At 38.4% G+C, this 13,005-nt stretch overlaps 1 protein-coding gene across 3 annotated transcripts in view; it reads right to left on the bottom strand.

Annotated features, from left to right (window-relative positions):
* Positions 1-13,005, bottom strand: part of FAM118B (family with sequence similarity 118 member B) — a 47,993-nt gene that overhangs the window by 22,726 nt on the left and 12,262 nt on the right. For 2 of the 3 annotated variants that reach the window (XM_045894726.3, XM_064577254.1), the window contains one exon: positions 1,619-1,711. In XM_045894726.3, coding sequence (XP_045750682.1) covers positions 1,619-1,704 — 86 coding nt within the window. In that variant the 5' untranslated portion in view covers positions 1,705-1,711. Of the gene's footprint in view, positions 1-1,618; positions 1,712-5,199; positions 5,243-13,005 lie in introns of those variants that run through there. The other variant, XM_045894725.2, reaches the window with a different exon arrangement.

Consider the following 13,005-nt stretch of genomic DNA (forward strand, 5'->3'; position numbering starts at 1 on the left):
GGCTCAGTCAGTCGGTTAAGGTCTGCCTTCAGCTTAGGTTATGATGCCAGGGTCCTGGGATCGAGCCCTGCTGAGCAGAGAGCCCGTTTCTCCCTCTCCCTCTGCCTGCCGCTCCCCCTGCTTGTGCACTCTCTCTCTCTCTCTGTCAGATAAGTAAAATCTTAAAAAAAAAAAAAAAAAGATTCTCTCTTTCTCTCTCACCCCCCCCACGCTCACGCACACACTCTTTCTCTCTCTCTCAAAAAAAGAAAACTATAGAGTCTTACTGCAGAAGATCCAACATCTGAATACCAAGAGTTCTACTACAAAGGCACAATATAGAAAAAACTGTAAAGGAAATTATCAAATAAGAAAAAAAATTTTCCACAGTGAATTATCAGTAGCCAACTTGTTAGGGCCACCTGATATCTAGACTCATATGAAGGTACATCACTGTGAAATTTCAGGTTGCTGAGAATAAAATAACTATCCTTACAAGCTTCCAGTGAGAAAAGAAGAGGTCATATAACACAAGGACTGGGAATCAGCAAAGAGTCACTATTTTGGCAGGAACACATAGCTGCTAGCAGAGAATGAGTAATAATTTCATAACTCTAAGGAAAATGATTTCCTATCTAAAACTCTACACTCAGCCAAATCATCAAATAAATGGACAAATATGATAAGGACATCTTCAAATGTCTCCAAAAACTCTTCTCCTGTGAATCCTTACTAAGGAAGCATAATGAGAGTATTTTTCAGGAAAATGAAAGGGCAAGACGATATCTAGGAAAGAGAGGCAATACAGGAGAGATATAAAAGGAATTCTGGGGGTCATGGGAAAGGAAAATGGCAAACATCAGCAATATAGCAGGCCTGGAGAACAGCGGTCCAGAGCAGAGGACTGTCCAGAAGGAAAAATCTATGAAAGAATGTAAACTTGAGTAAATTACTGATGAGTGTTAGCATATCTAAGAGATTTATTCTTCCGTCACAGAGTTTGAAGATAAGCTGGTAAGTACATAGAAAACAAAGCAAGCAAACAAACAAAAAAGGATAATCTTTAATAACTTGGAGGAAAAAATGGACAAGAAAGTATAATCAAAACACTGTTAGGCTCAGCTATGAATACTATTCATCCAGTCATATATGTTAACTATTAAAAAACTGACTTAACCAAAAATTGTGATATAAACACTGGGGGGATGTCGGGAAAGAGTGTTTGACGTGTGTATATGGTGGGGGCAACATGTGGGGAGAGGCTCCAGGAGGGCAAGCCTAATCCTCATCTTCCTTAATTGGAAAATAGATAAAACCAAAAAACTAAAAAATAGCAGTATATACACATTATTTAAAAATATGGATGCAAGTATTAGAAGAAACAGATTAAAAAAGTTGAAAGTGATTATCTCTGGAGAGGGAAAAGGCATTATAAGCTTTGAAGTACTGACTTATAAATTATGTACATTCATGACATTTTTTAAAATAAAAATTAAATCCAAAATAAAAATAATTTTTATATGAAGGTCAATATTAATTTGTGAAAACAACTAGACTGTAGGGCAAGTTTGTTATTTTTTGTCATCTACCATAAATGGTAATTTACTAAATGTTCCTCGGATTCCCTTCCCTTGTTTACCTGGGCTTTTTGGTGGGGGGTGCGCCATCACTGAAGTATCCAAGAATCTTGTCTATATCAGAGGCCTGGCTCCCTGTAGAAGCCATCCAGTTTCTAAAATAGATTAAACACCACAGACCACAATTAGATCTGTAATATATACCATTCAAAATAGCACACACGTTAAACAGTTTTAATGAGGTGTATACCCTAAAGATGTTCTAGAGGTATTCCCTGCTCAACAGAGATTCATTAATTAATGAGCATCCTAAACTTAAAGAATTAAATTCACTTAAAAGAAAATAACCTTGAAATTATGACTTTGGTGCTCCATACTGTCATCTTGTTTCTGTTCCTGAAGGCTCTCCCCTGCCCCCTTCTTCCCAAAACAAAACAAAAATCGATGTCAATTCATGTCAATTATTGGTCATCACTTTGTGTAGCCTAAGAAATACCTGTTATTCTCCCCTGAGACAGGCTTGGGAAGTCTTAGGGGATAAAAACAATCCATGGATAAGTGTGCTAATAGACTCCAATTATCCATTTACTATCAACTGAAGAAATCACTGAGTCAAGAATAGAACAATCAATACTAATTCGCTGATTGTTAGACATCCTTGTTGCTGAACAACTACATCCTCACAGGCAGCGAGGCACGTCTCCCTAGCTGAACAGAGTGGACTCTTAGACACTGTGATAAATGGGAAAGGTATTATCAAGCAAAGATGCATGAAAAATGACCAATTATGTTCAGGGGATGGGATAACTAGCAAAAGTAAGAGAATTACCATGGATTAGAATGAAAATTATAATGAGAAGTTTTAATTGCTCAAAATTTTAGCAAACTTGCTAAATCTAAGGACCATTAATTCTAAAACAGCAATATTTTAAATAGTGTGTACACACACATACACACGTATCCAACAAAAGGCAATACACAGTACCAGAGTTGTGAGGGTTTTATTATTCTTTCATTGTCAACGTTTAGAAATAACCAGGGGCGTCTGGGTGGCTCAGTTAAGCGTCTGACTCTCAGTTTTGGCTCAGGCTGTGAACTCAGGGTCTTGATCTCATGGGTCATGGGACTGAGTCCTGTGTCAGGCTCCACGCTGAGCAGGGAGTCTGCTTGAGGATTCTCTTCCCCGGCCTCTCACCCCACGCACCCCCTCTCTCTAAATAAATAAATAAATCTTTAGAGATAACCAAATTCCTACTAATTATTTCAAGTTTACTATTTTAGTAGAAAGCTTTTTCTTCATATAAACATTTTCTCAAGTCTGCTGAATTAATTTTTCTGGTAAATAGAAGGCTCAGTTCCTTACCCCATATTACTTCACACATAATGGAATTCTTTGATATCATAATCATTAGGAAAATAGGAATCTCAAAATCATAAAGTGAGTTAGGAAGTAGGCCATCTTTCTAGTCAAATCTTTGATTCTGTTGGTGAGAAAGCTGGGGCTCAGAGAAGACACATGAATTACTTAACTCAGTAAGTTGTGCCTTAATAATCACTGGAGATGCCTGTTAAACATACGTGTTCTTAAAAATAACGTCTATTAATTAGCTTAAAGACAGTATATATTCTCAGGCTCTAAACCCAAAATACTGAACCAGAATCTCCAGAATCTTCAGGAAATTCTTATGATGAGGTAAAAAGGAACATCCAAATGAAATGCAACAATTTTTCTAAATGTCTACAAATGTAGGACATTTAACACAGGCATACCATCTGCTATCCTCTCTTCATTTAAGCACATATATCATTTATTATAGTCAATACCATCCCGGTTTGCTAAGAGTTAATCACCATTAAAATATTTCCAAGTTTTAATTTATGGAAGTCATTTTCTACTCTAAAGTCCAGTCTATGCTCTAGATTGAAGAAGAATTGGTAGAAGAGTGGTTACTTCTACTGTATGTGGGACGACCTGTTAGCTTGGGATAGTTTTAAAAAATACACAACGAAAAGTGTGTATGCTTATGCTCTTTCTTTAAACATGGTTCTAAAAGGCCATCATCTGAACAAATTACAGCCATGCAAAAAATACTCTGTATTAAGAAAGATTAAAGAAAAGTAAAAAGGGAATTAATTTAATGTTTATTAAGTTTTGAAGACAGACATCTTCAGAATTCAGTGCTCAGTTCAGCTACTAAACCTGAGTTTTAACAAACTGATAGTGCTTACCACATGCCAAACACTGTTTACAAATATTAACTCATGTAATCCCTATAAGCTTATGAAATACCATCATTACCCTATTTTTAGGGATGAGAAAACTGAAGGACAGAAAGGCTGGGCAGCATAATTCAAACCAAGATAGTCTGCCTTCCAAGACCATGGTCTGAAATATTCTATTTATTACAACCTAAAAATGTTCTCCAAGTATTAGCATCTCACCTTTTGTTCATTTGTTTTTAATTTGCAGGCCAAAACTATCAAAAAAGGAAGATCCCACATTCCAGAAAGATTTACTCGAAATAATTCTGTGGCTCAGGTCATGATCTCAAGTCCTGGGATTGAGCCCCACATCGGGCTCCCAGCTCAGCGGGAAGCCTGCTTCTCCCTCTCCCTCTGCCTCTCCCCCTGTTTGTGCTGTCTCTCTCTCTCTCTCAAATGAATAAATAAAATTAAAAAACAGAAAGAATTCTGTATAATGCTTAACAGCTGCTTCATGACCAGGTGCTCTGCTGATGTAATCATGGCACCGACTTAAATTCAGAAGCTGAATGAAACAGCTTTTTCTGGTGACAAGTGCTATTTGTTACATACCCCCAACCACCACTAATCTACCTAGACCGGTCCTATCATTTTCTCCTGGAAAATATGCTAGGCCACTTTTGCTGGATTCTAACAGATGGTAAATTCTTGATGCCTATACCTGAATACTAAGCTTTCTTATTTTTTTTCTTTACAGAGTCAACTATTCTGAAGGTCCATTTATTCTACATAATTTAATTAAATATGGCCAACAGCTCCTAACAAGTTGTTACTTCAATGTTTTGGGTCCTCTTATTTAGGAACTGAATGAGAAGAAATTCAATATCGCCACATTATATTTGATCATACACACATCCTGTTTTGTAACAGGATAACATCTTTCCTTCAGGCTAAAGGATGCCTCATACGCTACAATCTCACACATACATCCCAGTGGCATCAAAGCATAAACCATATCTTATTTCTTCCAGAGTACTGTTTCAGAAAAAAAGAAATCCATTTTAGTGTTTATCCTACACAACATGCAGTTACTTATAAAAAGCTTCCACACTGTGAAAATCTTACAAATATTGCTAACATGCATCAACTAGTTCACACATTAACTTCTTTTCGTGATCACTATTTGAGCTTTTCATTTCAGTGGGACTTGCTATGTACAGCAGAGATGGGAAAAGCTTTTCTGCCACAAGAAGACCAAAGGCAATTGCCTGTGGCAGAGTCTTTGTTACTACAATTACTGCTAAAGCCACCAAAAAACTCCTTCAAGACCAAGAGAGTTCAGCAAAATAAAAGTCAGATATTTGGTAAATGCTCAGAAAAGTAACAGCAACCTCATTAAATTTTGTAAGGCTCAAGTCTGCATATGAGAAAGGACACTTACACTTTGAAGCCTGTCAGCTTGGCATGAAAAAGAATGCTTCCATCTGGTAAATCAAAGGGAAAAATCAAGGCAAGCGTTTTGGGAAAAATCCATTAAGAAACAAGGAAAAGGGACAAGAGGAAAAGGGGTGGTTATAGGACTGAAATTAAATTCATAAAAACTAGAGGACTTGTGGATTTGAAAACATTAACGAATCACAGTAGCTCTTGCTTTCCTAGCATCTTGGTGCTTCAATGATAGCAAAATCTGGTTCCTTTTCCGGTTCAAAAATCAGAGGGAGGTCTCTCCCTGTGCTTCTGGTGTGTAGTGTTCAGCTCAAACAACTGGCAGGCCAGAAGGAACTCAGAATACATTCTGGTATATGGGTGGATGGAATAAATCAAAAGGAGAGAGAAGTTCTAATGATGACATTTTTGCCTGGAAATAAAAGATCTACAAACGACTAGCTTGAGGAAGTGGTACCTTTCTTGCCTTAAAAGATCAGTTTTATTTACAGCAAGCTTTCCCCCATTCTATTAAAAAAAGGGGGGGAGGCACCTAGGGGGCTCAGTCTGTTAAGCGTCTGCCTTCGGCTCAGGTCATGATCCCAGGGTCCTGGGATCAAGCTCCATGTCGGGCTCCCTGCTCAGCGGGAAGCCTGCTTCTCCCTCTGCCCCTCCCCCTGCTTGTGCTCTCTCTCGCTCTTGCTCTCTCTCAAATAAAGAAATAAAATCTTTAAAAAAAATAAAATCCAAAATGGTATCATAATGTACTTAACATGTTAAAAAAAAAGAAAAAAAGACCGTGACTAGAAGACTGGTTTATTTCTCTAGCACAAACACATAAAAGGGTTAACTTCATTTTTTAAGGGAAAAAGATAGTCATCCTCCAACTTGGAAGAAACCAAATCCCTCTAGTTGTGGCTTTTGGCCTAATTCCAACACATCTGGTTTTTAACAACTATGGGGGAGGGAGAAAGGAAAAGATATCCAGTATAGAGTACTACAAAAGTGTACTCAACAAGCTTGTTGACAATTAACAAATCAAATGTTTTACTCAGGTAGTTGGTGAATTCAGTTTCATGATGTAGACTGCACCCTTTCCTATCAGTGTATAAAACAAATTTTCCATTTTCTTCCTTCTAACACACACACACATACACACAAATGAAACTGATATAGAGGAATTACATCTACAAGCGCTAGGGCTGGATTGCTCTGTGTACCCCAGTCTCGAAGCATTTCCTCTACCTCTGATTAACTCAGTTTGCTCTTACTTCTGTATCTAAATTGCATGTGCCTGACATCCTCTATGCTCTGTCAGATAAGATCTGCACCACACTTACTTCCTGAAAATCCGCTGTAACGTAGTCACTGATAAAATGCCAGACAGACACTACTTACTCTTGGTATTTTACCAGCAAACACTGACCCAATATGTCCAATATATGAATGACCTCACCAGAGCTATATATGAATGACCTCATAAGAAGCATGATCCCAGGACCCTAGCATCATGACCTGAGCCAAAGGCAGACACTTTACCGACTTTAAAGAATGAGAGGTTTGCCCCAAATTCTAGAAAGTCTTTTAATTCAAGTCCTAAGATCAACCACATTAGTATTCCAGGCTAAAGAGCTCAGATGTTGTTTATATCAGTTATTTTCAATTATAAAACCAAAGTAACATATTACGTATCGGGAACAAAATTGTTTCAAGAAGGAACAGTAAGACATCCAAATTAAGATTTCATCTGAGGGCGCCTGGGTGGCTCAGTCGTTAAGCATCTGCCTTTGGCTCAGGTCATGATCCCAGGGTCCTGGGATCGAGCCCTGCTTCGGGCTCCCTGCTCCCTCTCCCACTCCCCCTGTTTGTGTTCCCTCTCTCGCTGTGTCTCTCTCTGTCAAATAAATAAATAAAATCTTTAAAAAAAATGTTTCATTTGAATTAGAAGTTGGTGACTGAAGTTGCTGATTTTACTGTGCAAAGAATGCTAACTTCCTTGTCACTGCTTTCCCTCCTGTGAAGCTTCTGAAAAGGTATACCCTGAAAACAATGACACATGTTGCTAAGGAAGGAGACATTTAATAAAATATTTTCCATGTATCGAGTAAAAATCAGACAATTTCATCGCAAATGGCACAGGGTATTCACTGAAAGTGAGATTAAATAAATCTTCAAGGGCAAGATTTTATGTTCTAGGGAGTCCTTGAAAACTAAATCCCTCCTCTGAAGACAGTGCGGGTTATGTATGGCAATACTGTCAAGGGCGGACTTTTCAAGCCAAAAGAGCATACACAATACTGCTGCATACAAATGCAGATTCATCCAAGTTTGGGCGATCCCAGAAGATCTCATCATTACAGAGGATCTCTCTATGAGTTAAAGTTTGACCAGCCTTAAAGAAGGGAAGACTACTCTAACAAAAATAAAAATATTTATTAAGAATATCCCTGGGCGCCTGGGTGGCTCAGTCAGTTGAGCGACTGCCTTCGGCTCAGGTCATGATCCCAGGGTCCTGGGATCGAGTCCCACATCGGGCTCCCGGCTCGGCAGGAAGCCTGCTTCTCCCTCTCCCACTCCCCCTGCTTGTGTTCCTACTCTCGCTGTCTCTGTCTCTGTCAAATAAATAAATAAAATCTTAAAAAAAAAAAAAAAAAGAATATCCCACCTAATTTCCACCCCTTTTCACTTGCTTGAGGATTTCTGACTCACAGAGTACTGAATTTGACAATTTAAAAAAGTTATATTTTGACAATTTAAAGCTTGGCAAATGTTATGATTAAAAACCCTAAGTTTACCTGAATGTTAACAGTGATTAAGTGAATTCGTGGTCAACCTGATGTGAAACACCTCAGAGGTCCCTATACCGTAGCCATGGAATCCAACCCCATTAAACAGCAAAACCAAGGATAGAATATAAGATACAAAGTAGATTTGCTTTACAATTATTCTCAGAGTTAACTAAAAGGAAAATAAAATGTTCTTCATTAAGATAAACAAAAAGAAATCACTCAAGTCCAATTTGTTCATTACTTTCAAATTCATGTTCAAGTGCATATTTAAACAGATATAACAGATAAAAAAATAATTGAATAGACACCCATCTCAGGTTCTTAATTATGTTTAAAACTCAGTTATCAGAATACCCAATAAAGAGTGACTAAGAATAAACTTGCTTTGAGTGTATTCTATTTCTTTTAATCTTGTCATATAACAGCTATAGTGTCTACTAAATGTTAGGTTCTTAAACTTTCCACTTAGAATGGCAATGGAGGGGCACCTGGGTGGCTCAGTTGGCTAAGTGTATGACTCTTGATTTCGGCTCAGGTAGTGATCTCGGGGTCGTGGGATCAAGCCCCACGATCCCCACATCGGGCTCTGCACTCCACAGAGAGTCTGCTTGGGATTCTCTCTCTCCCTTTCCCTCTGTACCTCCCAACAGTGCGCACACACTCTAATAAATAAATCTTAAAAAAAAAAAAAAAAAGAATGTCAATGGAACTGGAGGCTTAAAGAGGTGGCAGTATTTCCTTTAAAAGAGGGTTTAAAAAAAAAAGAGGGTAGACTACTAAATTTTGGGGTGATTCATATGCAGTCCTATCTGGAGAAAGAAGAGAAAAAGCCCTGCAATTTTTTTTTTTTAAGCACTTCTAATTTGCAGTTCTATGAACACATACCATTTCCCTTTTTTTCAGTGAGAAGAAAGTACAGCTGACCCTTGAACAATGTGGGAGTTAGGGGCACCAACCCCCTCCATGAAGTCGAAGATTCACATATAACTTTTGACTCTCCCAAACTACTGTTGACCATAAGCCTTACTAGTAACATAAACAGTTGCTTAACACATATTTCCTATGTTATATGTAGTATGTACTATATTCTTTAAGTTATTTTCTCTAGAAAATAAAATGTTAAGAAAATCACAAGGAAGAGAAAATACATTTACAGTAGTATACTGTATTTATCAAAAACAAATCTGCATATAAGAAAATAATCCCATTTACAGTTGCACCAAAAACTAAAATATCTAGGAATAAACTTAACCAAAGAGGTGAAAGACCTATACTCTGAAAACTATTAAACAAAGATGAAAGGAATTCAAGATGATGCAAAAAAATGGATATTCCATGCTCAAGCTGGAAGAATATTGTTAATATGTCTATACTACCCAAAGCAATCTAAAGATGTAATGCAATCCCTATCAAAATACCAACAGCAATTTTCACAGAACTAGAACAAACAATCCTAAAATTTGTATGGAATCACAAAAGACTTGAATAGCCAAAGCAATCTCGAGAAAGAAAAACAAAACTGGAGATACCACAATTCCAGATTTCAAGTTATATTACAAAGCAGTAGTAATCAAAACAGTATGGTACTGGCACAAATAAAGACACATAGATCAATGGAATAGAACAGAAAACCCAGAAAGAAACCCATAATTATATGGTCAATTAATCTTTGACAAAGGAGGAATGAATATACAATGGGAAAAAGTCTTTTCAATAAGCAGTGTTGGAAAAACTGGACATCCACATGCAAAAGAGTGAAACTGGACCACTTTCAGCATACACAAAAATAAACTCAAAATGGATTAAAGACATAAATGTGAGACCTGAAACTATAAAAATCCTAGAAGAGAACACAGGCAGTAATCTCTCAGACACTAGCTGTAATATTTTTCTAGATATGTCTCTTGAGGCAAGGGAAACAAAAGCAAAAATAAATATCGGGACTATATGAGAATAAAAAGTTTCTGCACAACAAAGGAAATAATCAACAAACCTAAAAGGCAACCTACTCAATGGGAGAAGATATTTGCAAATGACATGTCCGAAAAAGGCTTAGAATCCAAAATATATAAAGAACTGCTACAATTCGGGACGCCTGGGTGGCTCAGTTGGTTAAGCGTCTGCCTTCGGCTCAGGTCATGATCCCAGGGTCCTGGGATCGAGTCCCGCATCTCTGCCTCTGCCTCTGTCTCTCTCTCTCTCTTTCTCTGTCTCTCATGAATAAATAAATAAAATCTTTAAAAACAAAAAACAAAAAACTGCTACAATTCAACACCCAAAAAACAATCCAACTAAAAATGGGCAGAAGACATGAACAGACATTTTTCCAGAGAAGATACAGATGGCTAACAGATACATTGAAGATACTCAGCATCACTCATCATCAGGAAGATGTAAATCAAAACTAAAATCAAATAATCGCCTCACACCTGTCAGAAATGGCTAAACTCAAAACACAAGTAACAACAAGTGTTGGTGAGGATGTGGAGAAAAAGGAACCCTCTTACACTCTTGGTGGGAATGCGAACTGCTGCAGCCATTGTGGAAAACAGTATGGAAGTTCCTCAAAAAATTAAAAATAGAACTACCCTACAACCCAGTAATTGCAGGACTGGGTATTTATCCGAAGAATACAAAAACACTAATTCAAAGGGATACATGCACCCCTATGTTTATGCAGCATTATTTACACCAGCCAAACTATGAAAGCAGCCCAAGTGTCCATCAATAATTGAACTGATGAAGAATAAATGGTATATACATACAATGGAATATTATTCAGCCATAAAAAAGAATGAAATCTTGCCATTTGTAACAACATGGATAGAGCTAGAGAGTATAATGCTAAGCAAGGTAAGTCAGTAAAGGAAAGCAAATACCTTAAGATCTCACTCATGTGGAATTTAAAAAACAAAACAAAGAAGCAAAGGGAGAAAAAAAGAGAGAGAAGCCAAGCAGCAGATTTTTTTTTTTAGTAGGCTCCATGCCCAGCACAGAGTCCAACGCGGGGCTTGAACTCACGACCCTGAGATCAAGACCTGAACTGAGATCGAGTCAGACACTTAATGAGCCAACTAGGCACTCCAACAGAGTCTAAACTATAGAGAAACAACCGATGGTACCCAGAGGGAAGGAGGGTGGGAGGGCGGAGTAAAACAGGGAATGAGGATTAAAGAGAATACTTACCATGATGAAAAAAAAAATCTACGTATAAGTGGACCCATGCAGTTCAAACCTGTGTTATTTAAAGGTCAACTGTAGAATGTTTTGCTTCAGAAAGTCAAAGACCCACGCTTCTGAGCATTTTCTTTAGTGGTCTTACTTGAACTTCAACCTCATGGGAAACTAGGCTAGAAACAATGAACAGCAATTCACAGATAGGACTCAAATATAAAAATCAACCATGACAAATTGGGAAAGGAATCGATGAGAAAGAAGATTAAGAAATTAAAAAAGATACTCTATGGGGGCGCCTGGGTGGCTCAGTTCGTTAAGCGACTGCCTTCGGCTCAGGTCATGATCTCAGGGTCCTGGGATCGAGCCCCGCATCGGGCTCCCTGCTCGGCAGGAAGCCTGCTTCTCCCTCTCCTACTCCCCCTGCTTGTGTTCCCTCTCTCGCTATGTCTCTGTCAAATAAATAAATAAAATCTTAAAAAAAAAAAAAAAAGATACTCTATGAAAAATAAAATTCAGAAACATGGGGAAAGATTATGGCAAGTATGGCTGGAACAACTCCAGCAATCGCACTGGATAAATTGGTTCTTTCTAAAGCACACTGTGCATCTGAAACAAAGGGCACTGAATACATATACCAATGTAAGACACCTGATATGCATGGGACTTAGGCAATACTGTACTAGATTGTCACTGATTAGGATCTTGTGAATGTAGTGTGATGATTTAGACTGGAAACTTACGAAACACAAGGAAAACTTCACAGAGTCAAAAAACAGAAAATTTGACCACCTAATTAAAAAATGTTAAAAGGATTTAGAGCTACTGAGTTTGAAAGACATAAGGGAAGTAAATCAAACCTGCTCGTAGAGCCTAGTTTCCCCCGACTAAGCCCAATCCTCAACACTCTCACTGCTCCTCTTGGAGACAAAGCACATTTGGCACCCCTGCCATCCTTTGCTTTATAAAACAGAGGCTTCTGGCTTTCAACCTGGAGACCTATAAACTGGAATGGAAAAATTTCAGTTTTTACTAAATGCTAGGTCTTAAGATCATGTGATCCAACATCATTTCTTACCCATAGAAAGAGATTTTTGTATGTTTAGCTGCCCTACGAAATGAACTTAAATTTTGTGTTACTTTGGAATTACCTAATTTAAGACATGAGTCTAGGTGTTCATCAGTAACATCTACAGAACATTCACAGGATGGGAATTCTTAGCCCTATTATTCATGTATTTTGGCTTATGAACTTCTTCGAAATTGAGGAGAAACTCGTTCCTAGAAAGCCAAGTAACTCTGTCCCTCCTCCCTCTGGACACACTAGCCTCTTTCCTGGTACTCAAACAGGCCCGTACACTCTTGGTTGTTCCTTCTGCCTGGTATGCTCTTCCTAAGTGTTAGGTTTTTGCTCAAATCTTACCTTCTCAATGATGCTACCCCGACTATCCTACTTAAAACTGCACTCTCTCCACTTAATGCATTAACTGCTCTACTTTTTAAAGATTTTATTTATTTATTTGACAGAGACTCAGTGGGAGAGGAAACACAAGCAGGCGGAGAGAGGGAGAAGCAGGCTCCTCACTAAGCAGGGAGCCGGATGTGAGGCTCGATCCCAGGACCCTGGGATCATGACCTGAACCGAAGGCAGACGCTTAACGACTGAGCCACCCAGGTGCCCTAATTTTATTTATTTAGAGAGAGCGTGTGCATGAGCAGGGGGAAGGTCAGAGGGAGAGGGAGAGAATCCCAAGCAGACTCGGCACTGAGCATGGAGCCCAAAGCAGGGCTCAATCCCACAACCCTGACATCATGACCTGAGCCCCAACCAAGAGTCAGATGCTCAACCGACTGAGCCA

The sequence above is a fragment of the Mirounga angustirostris genome, unplaced genomic scaffold, assembly GCF_029215605.1.
Source record: "Mirounga angustirostris isolate CCGP_5_RB_7025 unplaced genomic scaffold, mMirAng1.0.hap1 SCAF_13, whole genome shotgun sequence".
Taxonomy (NCBI): domain Eukaryota; kingdom Metazoa; phylum Chordata; class Mammalia; order Carnivora; family Phocidae; genus Mirounga; species Mirounga angustirostris.